Source organism: Austrofundulus limnaeus, unplaced genomic scaffold (genome assembly GCF_001266775.1).
Source record: "Austrofundulus limnaeus strain Quisiro unplaced genomic scaffold, Austrofundulus_limnaeus-1.0 Scaffold52, whole genome shotgun sequence".
Lineage (NCBI taxonomy): Eukaryota > Metazoa > Chordata > Actinopteri > Cyprinodontiformes > Rivulidae > Austrofundulus > Austrofundulus limnaeus.
The window spans coordinates 2,123,152-2,141,045 of record NW_013952454.1 but is presented as its reverse complement, the minus strand read 5'-3'; the positions used below and the strand labels follow the sequence as shown (position 1 = coordinate 2,141,045).

Below are 17,894 nucleotides of genomic sequence, written 5' to 3'. Positions count from 1 at the left end.
ATTTATATGGATAGAATTTATTTTTTACAATAAGCTGGAATGAAAACAAGCAAAAATGAAATAAAAATAATGATTTTCTACTTCTTGCCTTTTTTTTTTTAAATGTAAGGAGTAGAAGTAACAAGTAGGCTGAAAAATAATTACTCAAGTAAAATACAGATACCCAAAAATTCTTAAGTACAGTAAAGAAGTGTTTGTACTTAGTTACTTTACAACTCTGGTTCTAATCAGTGTTTAAAAGAGGACGTGTTAGAATACCGTTTAGTCAAAGTTAAACATGAAACATCAAAATTAACCACAGCTGGCCCTTTGAGGGCCACCGTAATGCTCATATGGCCCCCTGTGAAAATGAGTTTGACACCCCTGCAGTTATAGTAAAATCTGTCCTCAGCTTCATGAGATATTTTGCGAACAAACAAACACACAAACAAACATCGGCTTTAAATGATAATGAAAACTTTGCTTTTGAAAATAAACTTGTAATTTGGTCGACAAGCTGGTTTTGCTCCTACGCTCAGACTCGTCTTCCTACCTGTGACTAGCCTACCTGTGTCTGAAAATAAGCGTGTTGGTAGATGTGTGAATTCAGTGTTTTAGCTTATTCTTAGTTTTTGTGTGAGTTCTGATTCATCCGTCCAAAGTATAATCAATCTGCTGATTGGACGACGTGTGTGAAAANAACATGTGGAACCATTAGAACCTTTTGCTGCTCACAGGTCAAGATGTTATTTGATCCTTCTTTTATTTTTCACACAGATTGTTTGAAATGAACTTTTTACTATTTCTGACAAACAGGAAGTGGAAACAAACAGAACGACCTGCAGACAGACACTGACTCACACACGTTTGTTCTTGAACCCCGTGGGGACCTTCCATTGACTTCATTCATGTTTTTTAGACTTTATATCCTAACCCTGACCATATACTCTAAAGTTAACCTCACGGGTACCTACCTGACCCTAAAACTAACCTAAGCCTTGGTCCTAAACATAACCCCACACCCATAATTTGCATTTGGACCCCAGGTCCCCACGATTCACTTCGGTCCCCACGAGGCAGCTTTTTTTAGGAAAATTGTCCACACGTTGTAGGAAAAACCCGTACAGACACACACACACACAAACCTTAGGCCTAACCCCTTCCCCCTCTCTCCACCCCTCACCTCCTTCCCGGTCGCTCTCTTTCCAGTCTAACCACTCACATCTGGTTTTGAGTCTGGGCCAAGCTGGTTTCTGCTGGAATGGAGGGCTTTTTTATTTCTCAATGGTCCCCAGCCCCCTCTCCATTTTCATCCTCCGGAACGTGAAAAGAAAATGCGAGTTTGTTTACAAACGGATGCTCCTTTCTTTTCCATTATTAATCCATGGCTCTCATTTGCTTTACTGAAAAAAAAAATCCACAATAATTTTCAATTACCAGTCGTTGGAGCAGGAATGCTGGTCGGCTGGCTGGCGGTCGTGAAGCCTTTCCGGTGTTGCCCCCTCCTTAAAAGTAAGAGAAACTCTCACTAATAAGCCACTCAACATTTATCCCCCAAATTCACCTTCTTGGCATCAAATAAAAAAAGTGGTTTGCACAAACAACAGAAATGTGTCTTCAAAACTAAAATATTTTACGCTTGAAATGAAGCGATAAAGCTTTAAAATCCATCAAGAAAGAAGGCCGTATCCTGTTCTCGTGTTTGTACTTCGACACGCATCGGGACATCTGATCAAGCTGCCATATTTCCTTCCCTCAGGCCAGAGAAACTCTGTAAACAATATTAAAGTTAGCAGTCTTTTAATGCACAGTCTTCAAAAACCAGTTGTGCATCGTATGGTTTGGAGAATGGACTTAAAAAAGTGTGCACAGTTATTTTTAGGGGTGGGGGGGTGAACCAGAGGTTGGGTGGGAGTTGTGAGAACAAAGATGTTCAGTGTTTTCCAGAGGGAGGATGGGTGGCGAAGCCAGGCGGAGGGGAGAGACAGGCTGCTGGGTGACGTCTGATGTCACCTGGTAGGGAGCTATGAAAGCTTCCCCCCCTGGTTACTCTATCCCACATAAAAGTCTGGCAGAAGACTGAGGCTTTAGGGAAGCTTGTCAGAACCGCTGCATTGAACAGGAACAAACATCACACACCCTTTCTTTTCTGTCTCTTATGTCAAGGCGTCGGGAGAGGCAGCGCTTGTTTACACGGAACGGCATCGTTGCACATTTCCAATGCAGAGAGTGGAGATCTAACACCTCGTTCCTTCACAGTAAAATTTGCAGTGTTAAATCAACACTTAAAGAGATAACTTTAACACTGTGTCCAAGTCTATTTGGTCTTTATCTGAATTGGTGTCAATTTAACTCTTTCCATWGTGTTAMATTTTCAGAGTACAATTTACSTCTAAACAGAGTTAAAAATTAACACTGACTAACACTGAACAGTGTTAATAAAACTTAACACTGCACAGGGTTAATAAAACTTAACACTGCACAGAGTTAATAAAACTTAACACTGCAGTGTTAATAAAACTTAACACTGTACAGAGTTAATAAAACTTAACGCTGGACAGGTTAATAAAACTTAACACTGAAGTGTTAATAAAACTTAACGCTGGACAGGGTTAATAAAACTTAACACTGCACAGAGTTAATAAAACTTAACACTGCAGTGTTAATAAAACTTAACGCTGGACAGTGCTAATAAAACTTAAAACTTCAAGTCAAGTAACTCTGAGAGTAAATATGATTCTAAGAAGAGTTAATAAGGTACTCCACTGTGGTGACAAATCAACWCTGATTCTCATGCTTTTCAACACTGCATTGAGTTGTTGATGGTTAACMCTGGAGGTTTGTATACCTCCTATGAGTGTTAATTTGATTTTTTTACTCTTTTGCTGAGTAGAGGGGTGTAAAACAGACACTATGAGGTGTCATTACACAGCAAACACTTCAGAGTTCAGATCAACTCTTTAGTGTTGCGTTAACATTACACAATAATTACTGAATAAGAGTCGTAATAGTCGACCTTCACACACCAGGAAGTACCTCTCACTCTACACCTCATGGTGTCGATTTATGGCCAATAACACAAACTTAAACTTCATCAACCTGAAAAACAACTAACTAGAACAACTCATGAACTTCTTTAATAGTCATAAACATGCAAACACATCATTTCTACAAGATTACCTTGCTATGAAAATACTGGTGTGTCTGACATGAGGTGGAAGAGGGYGGGGCTTTTTCAGAATACATTTATCAACACTGCATGGTGTTATATAACAACAGTGTTAAGTGTTATGTAAGACTCAACAGTGGGTGGAGCTTATTTAACACTGTCTAGTGTTGAGACAACACTGAGGAAATCAACACTGTGAATTAACACCAACACTGGAAGTCATTTTTTTCAGTAAGTGTTAAAAATAACACTAGGGGGAGTTAAATTAACTCTGAAAAGTTTAACACTGAAATTTTAATACTGGTTTTTACTGTGTTCAACCTCTCCATCCCCCTCTTCCTGAAACGTCTTCCCAACGCGTCGTTCACATCACATAGAAGGATTTTAGGTTTAAAAAAAAGAAAGAAAAAGAAACATTTTGCATCAGTTTTGTTTGAAATTACTAGCAGATTTCTTTGTTGGCCCCTCAATAGCTGTTGGTGATCTGACAGAGAAAGAATGAGAGCAGCGAGATGCCAGAAAGCAGTTAATTACACATGTGGCGGGCAGATTTTGATGCCGACACCGTGGGCGATGCGGTTGGAGATGCCATGTGTTTAGACGTTCAGACTGCGGTCAGATCCAGCCAGCTCTCTCATTAGCTCCACCAGTAGGTGTAATGAGCGGGGGGATGTGTTTGAAACAAGTCCTGATGGTCCCCTGGTTGTGCGTTTCCTCTTATCTGAGCAATAATTAAAACTTAAATTTGTTTCTGGCAGCCGGTTGATGGATTCAGTTTTCAAGGTATTTTAATGCTGAGTTGTGTTTTTGTTCGGAGGTGTCGTACCTTGCTCCGCTCCGTCATGGGAACAGGGATGGGGAAGAAAAAGTGTCTGTGTTTGATGTTTCCTCTGARCCTCAGAACAGTGCGTATCCTTGAACTCCCTCCTCCTTCCACACTGCCCTTCATTAAGGGACCGGAGGATAAAAGAGGGGAGATAAAAGCTTCCAGTTAGCTAGCTGCTATTAGCAGTCATTCTGGCAGTTTTGTATAAAGTACCTCAAAGTGATACTTGAGTAAAAGTACAAGTATCTTATCATAAAAATACTTTGGTAAAAGTTAAAGTCTTCTCTAAAAATATTACTTGAGTAAAAGTACAAGTATCTTATCATAAAAATACTTTGGTAAAAGTTAAAGTCTTCTCTAAAAATATTACGTGAGTAAAAGTCTTAAAGTATCTGATATTTTTTGTACTTAAGTATCAAACGTAAATTTCTGACACAAAATCTACTTAAGTATTAAAAGTAAAAGTACTGAGTAATAGTGACCAGTTAGATTTTCCAAAATGACATTTATTGGGAGGTGACTTCTCTAAAAAAAATTTCTAATGGTATAATGTAGAATTGCCACTGGTTATTATTTATGTAATGATTGAGAGGTAGAGTTGTTTGGCGTGCAGACACAAACGTGGATGCTTATCGAGATTGTTGGGAGCAGTGATGGTTGTAGAGTCTAACAGCTGATGGGAGGAATGATCTGCGGTAACGCTCTTTTGTGCATAAGCTTCCTCTGTGTCTTTCCGTACATTTGTATCTTATTGAAATAGCCACACTGTAAAGCTTGTGTTTGTGGGATTTTGGGTTGGTGTTTGAACGTATAAACTGAGAGATCGTCGTTATTAGCTTGTAATGCTAACAGCAGCTACCCTGGTCAGAGAGCACAGCAGCTGGCTGATCTGTTTACGTTCCTAAAAAGTTGATTTCTGACTTTCAAGGTAAATAGAACAAAGCTCTCCCACTGAGCTCCGAGAGGCCAGAGTAAACAGATAGGTCCTATCTCCAAAACTCTCTCTTCCTCTTATGTATCTCCCCTTCATCTCTATGTTGCTCTTTTCCTTCCCCTCCTCCTCTCCATAACACTTGACTCCTCTTTTTTTCCTGTCTCTGGTGGCCAATTTGCCAGTACCATTCAAGTCTCGACCCTGAGACTCATCAGGCCAACCCCCCCACCCCCACCATCGTCATTATAAAGCTTGAAGGTCAGGACCAGATTACCAGACCGGAGGTATCATCTACTGAGGAGAGAAATAATCTGCGTCTCTGAGATTGTTAAATAGAACCACAAGTGCTGTGATTAAACTGAGGGGTGGAGGGGAAGGAGATAATGTGTGTGTGTGTGCGTGCGTGCGTGTGTGTGTGTGTGTGTGTTGGCTCACCTAAACACATGCAGATGTTCAGCCTCAGTCCTGTCAGAGGTACATGGCGTTCTTTTGTTTTCCAGCATCTATCTGTTTTTTATTTGCTTGGCCTCCTTTCATTTAATCGGATTCTTTTTATTTATTTATTTTTCATTTCAAAGTGTGTTCAGGGCAGCTTGAGAGGGCCGAGGAATGACGTAAATGAGATGAATCATTTGTTGTTTGAGTACCCGTGGTTCTGTGGGCCTGTGCTGCACTTAATTTTCATTGTTTCCACAAATCTGGTCGTAATTAAAAAAATAAAAATCAAAAAGTGGTTGGGGTTCGGAGGCCGTTGTTGCCGTCGCCTCCGTGCGCCTCTGCTTCAGCACGTGCGTGAGATGCCGCGTGGTTCTGATTTATGCTGGAAATAGATCATTCACAAATGACTTTTTTGATTATCGTTTTAATTCTTTCCATCTTTTTATGCCTCTTAACATATTGTCACGACTTGTTCCATGCTATCTGCAAGGCCGCTTCCATCAGGCATTCAAAATAAATGCAGCTCAGACCTCGCTTTTTTTCCCCTTTTACATAAACTAAACATTTCAGTGAAGCTGTTTAAAAAGTAATACAACAAAACTCTTCCCCCCTAAACTCTTGAGTTTCCATCAAAAGCTTCTCAGAGGGTCTGTCGTGACGAGAAGGATGAGAATAAACAGGTCAGATGATGGAAGTGCATCTCTGGACTGTTTCTTCTTTTTTTAATGGATGTGAGGGATCCGTTTGGAAGAGCTGGGAGGAATCTTGAAAGCACGTCTGTGGCCCCGGCGCTCGCCGCGTCCCAGACAGCGGCGCACAATAAGCGTGCAGATGTTCAAAGAGTTTCGGCCGCGCTGGAGCCTCCGGCGCTCGTCTGAGTGGGAAACGCTTTGGCTGGAATTGTTTTTTTTTTTTTTCTCTGTGTCTGTGGTTCTGAACTGTGGATTCACTTACATCTCTGATCCCCTCCTCCTCCTCCTCTTCGTCTCCTCTCTGTCGTTCTCTCCTCACGTCTTTCCTTCTCCCAGAACTGTGAGCTGAAGGAAGGACAACTCGCAGATCAACATTGTCCCCTAGAGGGTAAGAAGAGAAGAAAGTGTTTTTAAAGTTTTGTTTTTAAAGTCAAAATCAAAGAAAACATCTTTATATTTAAGAAACTTTGCATATTAAACACAATTTAACTATTTTGTCACACAACTGGCAGATTTTCTTCAGGATTTGGCTCAGCCAAAATGAAACAGGAAGTGACATCACTCTTTAAGAAAAGGAACTCCCTGTTTTTTTTTTATTGTAACATTATTTGAACTCTGACTCTTGATCTCTTTGATGTGACTCAAAATAATCTAAAGAAACATTGGGGTCTCTACAGTCTGTGTTGTTAGCCAAATAGCAATGCTCTGTTTTATGCAGACATTCCCCTTTGACATCACTTCCTGTTAGTTCTCATGCAAATATCTCAACAACTGTTCATCTCAGCAGAGTGAAATTATTTTCGCAATATGTTACCAGTGTTGTCTTTCCAAAAATGCATTCATATTTATTGCAAAAAATTGATGTCACAGGCACTTTAATTGTTTGTAGCTGTAGAAAGCAGGTCTAAAACTTGGCTGCAGATTGTTTACTTAACCCTGGTCGCCTGTTAGTAAAATATCCCCTGAATCCTTGAACAGATTTAAATGAAACTCAGAAAATAATCGCTGGCTCTGCAGCTCTGGAGTCAGTAAAATTAAAGATGGCCACCACAGCTAAACTGGCTTTAACTCAGTCAACTTCACAGACACTGAGCTAAAATTGGACGTGGTGGTAGCTGAGAGTTGTGTCCAACACATCGAAATGATGCTCCAGATGTTACGATTTCTCGTGCAGTTGCTCCTAACATTTTTGAAATTTGAGCAAAAGGGCTAAAACAGTATAATTTTTCAAAATAAGAGCATCTTATTAAACTAAGGCCAAACATTTTGCCACATGAGCCAAAATCATAAAGTCAGAAGGACTTGAGGGTTAAAAATATTTTTCCTTTACCTGCTCAACAATAAACTAAGCACTGAATACTTTAATTAAACAAATAAAGTAGTCGGATTTATTTCTGGAAATGGATGCATAAATTAATCTAGATCCAGAACTTTCAAAGTGTTTTGCAGGTTTCCCTTATTGAAATAAATTTTGCAATTTTCTAGGTTTTAATTGGGGAAAAAAATAACCAAATTTAGCCAATTCTGATCAATAAAATCATGATTTAGGTCACTCCTTCATTGAAAATGCTTTCTGTATTCAGATAAATTTAATTAAATATTTAAAATCAGATTGGAGTGCAGCAAAATCAGCTTCTGAGTAGAAGTCATTAGATGTGGAAAAAGCTAAGAGTCTGGTTATTTAAAGACGAATAATTGGTATTGTTGCCAATATTTGTTATTATAAGATTTGACTTTGTGATAAATTTGCCCTAACAATAAATATAAAGTCTCCATCTACATCAAACACCTGTGCCAGGGGACAAATTTGTAAAGAAATTTGTATAATTCTTGAATTAAAGTCAGGGGCCACACAAAATCAGTTCAGAGGCCACAAATGGCCCCTGGGCCACACTTTGGACACTCCTGAACTAAGGCATGAGAGCTTGCATGCGTTTTGTTTAAATGTTAATTTTGCAGTGGATAAAAAAGTGAAATTTTTCTGTATAGTTTGTATTTCATATATGAAATGGGTTGTATTTAAAATATTATATCCCACTTCTGCAACAAATTATAAGCAAAGTATAAAATACACAGAGTTTTACCACGATTTGATTTTTAATTGCTGAATGTCTCATTTCTGACCAAAAAAAAAAAACTGCTGTAAAGTTAATATATTGTCAGATTTAAGGATATTATAGGTGCCCTGATACCGTTTTTTCTTAAACTGAATGTGAGTACTACAGTTGGAGTACTCGTAAATACAGAAACCGAGTACTTACTGAGTTAGAAATTAAACATTACAGGATAAATTTTAAAACACATTTGTTTTATTTAGAACAAGGTGTGTCTCTTTCCTTATAAACCTACAGCCCCGCTGACTGGATCAAATCAAATATACAGCAGGGTCGGTTTGAGTACTGGGGCATTTTGCACGTGTAAAAACGCTGGTATCCAGACATCACCAGAGGATATCTTACGTACTCTGTGAGATCCATAAAWTGTTTGTGGTTTTTAGTTTGAATGTTTTGTGTTTACAGTGGTTCTTCCTCCGGAGAAGGCCGAGGGCTGCGAGAGCTTCCTTCACCCGGAGGACGGAGACAAGGAGACGCTCCGAGACGCCGCCAAGGCTTCAGGAAAGAAACGCATCAGCCTCAATGTAATTATGACCTGGAAATGTTTGTTTTGTTTTATGGAACAATAACACAATAAGAGTGTGATTTACATCTATATGAGCAGAAGTGGGGCAGCCCATGTGACGGGGGACCCCCCCCCCCCCCACACACACACACACACACACACACACACCTGACCCATAAACAGTTTGACCCTCTGAGGCAGTGAGACCCATCCACTGCTGCCCTTTATAGCTGCTGCTAATTTTAATCTAAACTTTATATTAATAGCTTAAATGGTGTATTTTAATATATTTTTGTGTGTTTCAGGTATTTTTTTTAAATATTTATATTCTCACACCCACATACCCAGGTTTATTTATATCAGACATTGATTAGATAGAAGTTGTGGGTTCAATTGGGGGGACAATAAAGGCTATTTCTATTCTAATTTAATTATAGGTTTTCTAAGCTTTACTTTACCCACATGAATCCTGACATCCCTGCTTACAATAATCTGACTGAATGGAGGAACCAACAAACTGAATGAACTGACGGGAAAATTTTGACTTTCGTGCTATAAATATTTAGAGGAGCCCTTCAGCCATCACAGTGAGTTATGTAAATTTTATTATATGTTGCAAAATCAAAAAGGATTCCAGATCTGCTTGATATATATATATACACACACATATATATATATATATATATACACACTGTATATATATATATATATTAGTTCTATAAATATATATATTAGTTCTATAAATATCAGCCAATAATAATCAGAAAAGTCTAAATCAAAGTTACTGCCAGAATGTTGTTAGTATTGTTTGAAAGATAATTTACTATACACATATACACACGCAGTTCTGGTTTGTATATTCCCGTGGGGACCATGCATTGACTTCCATTCATTTTTTTTGGAAATTTTATATCCTAACCCTGACCATTTACCCTAAATTTAAAGTCACAGGTGCCTACCTGACCCTAAAACTAACCTAAACTCAATTCACAAAGAAGATATGTTTATTTAAATCTTACTGTACATCTCTGTATACTACCCCCTTGTGGTGTAAATTTTAAAAAGCTAGTATGCAGAAGCTTAAAGTTGCTTATAATGAATGACTCCTTGAGAGTTCTGCTGAAAAAAACCCAGATTCAGTAGTGCAAGTGAGATGTTTTGTAACGCACATGTCAAGACATTTCAGGCACTTATGAGACATATTTAATATACAAATTTATGTGTCGTTTGTGTAAATCCAAGAACAGTCTTATTTTAATGTTGTCACATCCTTCTGGGAGTGCGTTACGCTACCAGTCATCTTTATGGAAATACTGGTATGCAAGTCTTTTATATGTTTTTCCGTTTTTGTTGTGTATTACGTTTGTTGTGTCTCTTTTATGTCAACGTGGACAATGAGTCTATTGAATAAACTAATCAATCAATCAATCAATCAATCAATCACACCTTGGTCCTAAACCTAACCCCACACCCGTAATTTGCATTTGGACCCAGGTCCCCACGATTCACTTCGGTCCCCACGAGGCTGCTATTTTCTGGGAAAATTGTCCACACGTTGTAGGAAAAACCCATACACACACACACACACACACACACACACACACACACACACACACACACACACACAAAACATTTAATGACCAAAGAATGGCCCAGATAGAATCAGTGTGCTCTGCTGCCCCCTGCTGTTGTAGCTTTATCACTGCGCTCCCAGAGACCAACAAACAGCAAATGGAAAGTTCCCGTGTGACACGTGTGTGTGTGTGTGTGTGTTCTCAGGATGTGGAGTGTGACGTTTCCATAGAGGACGACAACCGTCAAGAGTGGATCTTCACTCTGTACGACTTCGACAACAGCGGCAAAGTTACCAAAGAGGTACGTGGAGCGATCAGGTCGACAACGTCTCGGTTGGTTTTATTTGTGATTGGTGGGATGTGAGAGGACGAGCTGTGTTTTCCACGTCCCTGCAGGACATGTCCAGTTTGATGCACACCATCTACGATGTGGTGGACGCGTCTGTCAATCACTCCTGCCACAACAAAAGCAAGACCCTGCGCGTTAAACTGACCGTCACTCCGGAGCCGAGGTGCCACAGACGAGAAACGGGAGCAGGTCTTTTTTAAAAAAAATACAACACAAAGTTTGCGTTTTTTGTTAGCTTGTGTCGAGAAACGTTGATTCTTAACTCTTCCCTCCTCAGAGCGCTGTCACCACGAGGAGGGTCGTCCGTCTGACAAGCGGCTGTCCTCGTACCTCAGGTGCAGCTGAAGCCTTCTGAACATAAACACTAAACGTAGAAACTGTTTGATTTTTACCCTTTTTTTATTTTGTTGTTCCAAATTTACTCACTCACAGCAGCAAGGGGCAGAGCAGCGAGCCTCCTGCCACCGAGGGCCAGCATTACTGTGTGGACGAGAACACGGAGAGGAGGAATCACTACCTGGACCTGGCCGGTATCGAGAACTACACCTCCAGATTCGAAGGTAAAAYAGGCGAGAGCTTTGGACGTTGGTACAGGCTTACAAAATGTGCAACAGCAAAGCAGGAGCTCTGGTTGTTTCATCTTACAAAGTGGGCGGGGCTAGGGTAAGGCAATGTGCTGCCCTTGAATTTTTGTTAGGATATGAATTTTCGGTTTAAATAACCTGTTTAAATAGCTTGAACATGTTCGGAACGTCGGACAGTGTTGTGTAAAGTACCACAAAATGATACTTGAGTAAAAGTACAGGTATCTTACCAAAAAATTACTTTGGTAAAAGTTAAAGTCTCCTTTAGGAATAGTACTTGAGTAAAAGTCTTAAAGTATCTGATATTTTTTGTACTTAAGTATTAAAAGTAAGTGCAGTGAGCCTAATATAAACAACTATGTTTGCTCAACCCTCCTCCTTCACGACTGTACCTGTCCCGATGTGCCCACCCCCCTACCTCGCACTGCTCACAAGACATGAGCCCAAAATTTGTGAAAAATAACAACAAACGTGAAAGGAAGACAAAGAAAGAAAACACCAGTGTTGTATAAAGTACCACAAAGTGATGAGTAAAAGTACAAGTATCTTACCAAAAAATTACTTTGGTAAAAGTTAAAGTCTCCTTTAGGAATATTACTTCAGTAAAAGTCTTAAAGTATCTGATATTTTTTGTACTTAAGTATTAAAAGTAAAAGTATTGATTTAAAATGAGCAGTTAGATTTTCTGTAAGGACATTTATTAGGAGGTGACCTCAACAAAAACTGCAAAAATGACTGTTGTATTAAAATAATGAATGGATGTTAAATTTAGGATGCACTAGTCCATCTGTTTCAGTTTATATACATATATCAAGGCTGCACAAATTCAGATACTTCTTAAGTACAGTCCTTTTATTTGAATGATTMTGTCCTGCTGGAGTGTGACATGATTTGTTTGTGTACAAACTAATACGCTATCATAGTTTTATATATTTATACTTCTCATTCAACCACAGTTAAATTCACTCTATCTAGGAGGCACAGTTTATATGGATAGTATGTATTTTTTACAATAACAAGCTGGAATGAAAACAAGCAAAAATGAAATAAAGGTAACAACTTTCTACTTCTTGCCTTGTTTAAAAATGTAAGAAGTAGAAGTAAAAAGTAGACTGAAAAATAATTACTCAAGTAAAGTACAGATACACAAAAATTCTACTTAAGTACAGTAACTAAGTATTTGTACTTAGTTACTTTACAACTCTGAYGTCGGACCCAGCAGTGAACTGTTGGTGAACCTAAAATATGTGACTAATGTCTCCAACCGGAGGTAAATGTGACACAGACACAGTAAAAAGAAAAAAAGTCTTCAGTGTTACATTTTAAAGTGCCTGTGACATGCCTATCCATCAAATGCAAAAAGTCAAAGAAAACACATTTTTACATAAGAAACCGTGCATCAAACATGATTTTACTCATTTTGTCACATAACTGGCATATTTTCTTTTGAACTTGGCTCAGCCAAAGTGCAACAGGAAGTGACATCAAAGGGGAACTCTTCAAGAGAACTCTCTAATCTTTGTTTATTGAAGCATTATTTGAACTCTAACTCATCTTCATCTCTCTTATAGGGCCTAAAATTATCTAAAGAAACATCAGAAGATTCCCTGCTGTCTGTGTTGTTAGCCGTTGTAGCATCRCTCTGTTTAAATTCAGATATTCCCCTTTGACATCACTTCCTGTTACTTCACATGCAAATATCTCAACGACTGTTCATCTCAGCAGCGGGAAATTATTTTTGCAATATACTAATAATGTTATCTTTCCAATAAAGCCTTTATATTTATTTTAAAAATCTTAAAGTGATTGTGACAAACTTTTTGTGATAAATGTGATAGCACTTTTGGAAAGATAACATGGATAATATATTGCAAAAGCAATTTCGCACCACTGAGATGAACAGTTGTTGAGATATTTGCATGTGAAGTAACAGGAAGTGATGTCAAAGGGGAATGTCTGAATGTAWACAGAGCGATGCTACAAGGGCTAACAACCCAGAGAGAAGGGAATTTTCTGATGTTTCTTTAGATAGTTTTAGTCCCTATAAGAGAGAGATGAAAAAAAGTCAGAGTTCAAATAATATTGTTTTAATAAACAAAGATCACAGAGTTCCCCTTTGATGTCACTTCCTGTTGCACTTTGGCTGAGCCAAGTTCAAAAGAAAATATGCCATTTAAGTGACAAAATGGGTAAAATCACATGTTTTATGCCAATTTTCCTAAACATGAAGATATTTTCTTTGACCTTTTGTGTTTGAAGGATAAGCATGTCACAGGTACTTTAACATCAGCTGAGCTGTGAAGCAAAGAAAAATAGTCAAATACTGTGATACTGGTGTAATGTTGAAAATACCATCCATCCATCCATCCATTTTCTGTACACGCTTCTTCCTTTTCAGGGTCGCGTGGGTCACTGGTGCCCATATCCAGCAGTCACAGTGCGAGGGGCGGGGTACACCCTGGACAGGTCGCAAGTCCATCACAGGGCCTGAAAATACCATGATATAATATTTTGGTCATACCCCCCAGCTGTAGTGGGGCTTCTATGGAAAAGTTATAAAGAATAAAGCATTTATTTTTGTGCTTGAGACACGGCTGCATGTTGAATAATTTATTTAATTGTATTTTTTTTATTTGTCCTTTATTTATACAGGAAACTCTCTTGAGACTTGTCGTCTTGTTTACAAGAGAAACCTGTTAATAAAAGCTGTTTCTGTCCTTCAGGAACTGGCCCCGTCTTCCCGCCTCAGGAGCCCCAGGGTCGGAGCTCCCACAGCCAGAGTCGCTCCCGCTCCCAGGAGCCGGAGGCTCCGGCCGTCCACCACCGGCGTTCGCAGGTCATCGGCGACGGCTACAACGCCGTAGAGGGGCGGAGCAAAGGCACGTCGTTCCTTAAATCCCCCAAAGGAACCTACAAGGGGAGCGGAGGGAACGGCGGGGGCAAGTCCACTAAGTGCCACGGATACAACCCCCCTGTGCAGACGGTCCTGCACGGCGGTCAGGACGTCTACCACTTGCCACACCAAGCTCCGCCCCCCGGCCATCACCAGCACCCTCTGCAGCACAGCCACAGCAAGCGGCTGAAGGCCAGAGCTCGAGAGTCCATGTCGCCGTCCAAAACGCCCCTCCTGCCTCCRTCCCACCCCCAGCAGCAGCCGCCCCCCGTCGCCCCAGTGCCGCCGAGCCTGGAGCAGGCCAACGGGCCGCCGGGGAGTCCCGGGTTCGTGGTTCCCGTGGTGCAGCGCCACGAGCATCACCACCACCACGAGCACCACCATCACCACCACTATCACCACTACCACCAGACATGACAGCCTCCCGCAGCGCTGCGGCTGAGTCTGCTCAGGACCAACCACGGCGTCTGAAGGACGTCTGAAGGACGTCTGAAGGACGTCTTCATCCCGCGGGAACACAGCGCCGAGCTTCCTGTGGAAACGATACATCCCGAGGAGACAAAACTCTGACAGAAGGTTCTTCAGTACCACACAATTTTTCTGTGTTTTTATAGTTTTTTTTACATGAATACCTAAACTCCTTCACACACATATTTACAGAGGCAGACAGTAGACAGAACAGGTCAGATAAATGTGCTTTGAAGCTGTCAAATAAAAGTCCTCCAAGCTACAGTTTCCGTCAGAAAAGCTGTTCTGTGCGAGACGTTTCCAAAAACCCAGATCTCAGGTGTAACCGGTGCTGCTGCTCTCCAGCTCTTCACACAGGCCTCGTTGGTGTAGATGCCTGCTGTGGGCGGAGAGCTTTCTTTGTGTGTTTGTTTGTTTGTTTGTTTGTTTGTTTGTTTGTTTGTTTGTTTGTTTGTTTTTGGGAGGGAGGGGGTATGAAATCACCACTGCCAGTTTTAATGCAAAAATATCTTGCTGTTATATATAAAAAAATCTATATATGTAAACACATTTTACTGTACACCATTATGCATATTTCATCATGGATATAATTATGCATATATGTATTTTGTCTTTTATATAAAATATATATTAATAAACATTATTTAGTTCATTTGTTTTACTGAAAAGAGTTTTTTTCCTCATAACTGCGGTTGTGTTGACAGCAGAAGCAGCAGTTTCACTATTTTTAGCTTTTAGTCTGATTAAAATGTTCAGAAAAAAACAGTTTTTTAACATGTTAACCCTTCTGGATGTGTCAAAAAGTTATGCACGATGCAGTAGATTTAAATTTGAGAGCAAACTTTGTCTCGGCTTCTTTAAAAGACGATGCACTTGATTAATTTCCAACATTTCTAGTTGTGTGACGCTTCACAATCATTCACACTATTCAGATCATCTTTTCTGTACGTGTTCAGAATCTAACTCGTTTCACAATTTTTGTGCTATTTTAACAATTCATACATCAAAACGTTCAGCTCATTTATGTGAAGGGTGCCATGACTTTTGGTATTTCAGCTTTTTATACTTTTTTGTTATTTCACTTTTTTAGCCACTTTTTTCCTCATTGAAAATAAATGGAGCTGTTTTCAACATCCTTAAAATTTTTAAAAATATTTCTAAATCTTTACAGCACCTTACATATTTTGTTCTAGTTCTGCTCATTTTCACTTTCTTGTGCTAATTTTAGCCACTTTTTTTGCTAATTTGAGCAATTTTCTGTTATCAGTGTGCATTGCMWWKGCAATGCACACTATTGTGATTCATTTCCCATCCAAGTCATCTCAACTTTGCCATGCTTCTCCTCCTGCATACTTTGTCCTAGAGCTTCCATTGTAATTTATATCTGTAAAACTCCTGTGCCAAATGATGGCTATGCCTTTTGGTGTCTGTAAAACTTATAGTTTATGAAATATTAATGTTTAATCAATTATAATGGCAGTCAATGGAACCTTGTATTGGTCCAATACTGCCCCATGCTGTACTCAACTTGGTACTGCACCATAGTTTAATATTTCAACTCAGTAGTTCAGTGTTTACAGTACTAATATGATTGTATTTTGATGTTTTACTATAATGTCTTAAAACTGCTCGATTGTTGTAATATTATGCATTTTTGTGTCAATAATTGTATTGGCAATGTGGCCTCTTTCTACACACATACAAACCAACCCCTGCCACCATCTTCTGCCACAGCTCCATTGGTCTAATGGTCTATGTCATGGACTCTCATGTGTGAGATCAGGGTTCAAAACCTAGCTTATACAACTTTAACAAAAAAATCTCTTCTAACTTCATATTGTCACACAATTACCTTAATTACAAACACCTGCTGACGTGACAGGCACAAGCTGGTATAGAAAACACATTTGAACTTGGTCAAAGTTCATTCTGCAAGTCCAATGCTGCAGGCAAAGCCATGCTGCAATGACATGCTACAAGGCAATGCACACTTGTTTTTACATCGTAAAAACCCAGGTCTAGTTTTAGTTACATTTCTGTTTCTTTCCACCATTCTTCTTTCTTCAATATATTTGTGTTTTTCTGCTACTTTGTGCTGTTTATGCTTTCACCGATGCCTTCTGTCATTCAGCTTTTTTCTGAAATTTTAGCTAATGTTTAGCTGCTATTAGCTAAAGTTAGCATTTCTAAGCTAAATACAATTTTTTTGCTAATACAACTTTTTCCAGCTAAGTTCAGCAAACTTGTGCTCCTTATGCTTCCTTATGCTAATAAAAAAGTTCCAGCTACTTTTTAACAATTTTACTAAAAATTATCACTTTTTTGTACAATTATGCATTTTTTTCTGCTAGTTTTGTAATTTACAATACCTTCTCTATATGGGTGCTAATTTCAACTTGTGGCTGCTACCTTTAGCCTATTTTATGCTAATTTTAGCTATTGTATGCTACTTTAGCTATGGATCTTTCTGCTGTTCTTCCACTTTATTCTACTTTTTATGCTTTTTTCTGCTACCTATAACTATTTATTCTTCTTACAGATGTTTTTGGCTATATTCAGCTATTTTAGCTTTTAGCTGTTTTCAACTAGATTTGTGCTCCATTTTACAGTTTTTTGCAAAGTTAGTCTTTTTTTTTTGCTTCTTTCTGCTTTTCAAAGTGAGCTCACATTAACTATTTTCCTATTAAATTGTTTCAGCTCAATTTAAGCAGCTTTCAGTTTAAGTTTTCAGCATGAAGCATTCACACCTAGCATTTTCAGAGGAAATGCAATTTCTCCAGTTAAATTTGTTCTTTGTGCAAACCAAAGAGATGCTGCCTGAGAGCTGATGGTCCTGCAGCAGGAAACCAAACTAGGACTGAAAATCAAGGATAAATCAGCCAGGATGTGTTTGCTGTGGAAGTTCCACATTTTAATTATTTATCAATTCAACAAAAGTCCACCTGATGTGAAGAACCTTTCGTTCACAGAGTCCCTTTAAATTATGGTTTGGATGTTTCAGTGCTCGAGTGTTAAAACAGGTGTTGTTTCTCAGGCAGCCACTAGAGGGCGATGAAGAGTCACACTTGAAAACATCAAGCTGTCATATCCTGATGCATCTCAGTAATCCAGGTAAAAAAATCAAAAAGAAAAAAATTGTATAGGTCTTCTGGACGGTTTCTTCTCTAATGAAACGTTTCGTCTCTCCTCCAAGAGACTTCTTCAGTCTGAGAGTTTCAGGCAAAATTCAGGCTTTTAAGCCCTGCCTCCATGTGACTGATACTCACATCACATGGCTATTTTTGACACCTAATGCTAACAGGGGTGGAGTGATACTGGCAATAGCCGCGCTGTAGGAGGGGGACAACTGAAAATGGAGGCCTCCACCTC

The 17,894-nt window shown here is 39.2% G+C and overlaps 1 protein-coding gene across 1 annotated transcript in view; it reads left to right on the top strand.

Annotated features, from left to right (window-relative positions):
* Positions 1 to 14,826, top strand: part of nkd2b (NKD inhibitor of WNT signaling pathway 2b) — a 46,255-nt gene extending 31,429 nt beyond the window's left edge. Inside the window, exons 4-10 of the mRNA XM_014008782.1 lie at positions 6,375 to 6,426; positions 8,558 to 8,676; positions 10,437 to 10,532; positions 10,628 to 10,769; positions 10,858 to 10,915; positions 11,013 to 11,140; positions 13,888 to 14,826. Coding sequence (XP_013864236.1) covers positions 6,375 to 6,426; positions 8,558 to 8,676; positions 10,437 to 10,532; positions 10,628 to 10,769; positions 10,858 to 10,915; positions 11,013 to 11,140; positions 13,888 to 14,474 — 1,182 coding nt within the window. The 3' untranslated portion in view covers positions 14,475 to 14,826. The remainder of the gene's footprint in view (positions 1 to 6,374; positions 6,427 to 8,557; positions 8,677 to 10,436; positions 10,533 to 10,627; positions 10,770 to 10,857; positions 10,916 to 11,012; positions 11,141 to 13,887) is intronic.
* Positions 14,827 to 17,894: the final 3,068 nt, after the last annotated feature.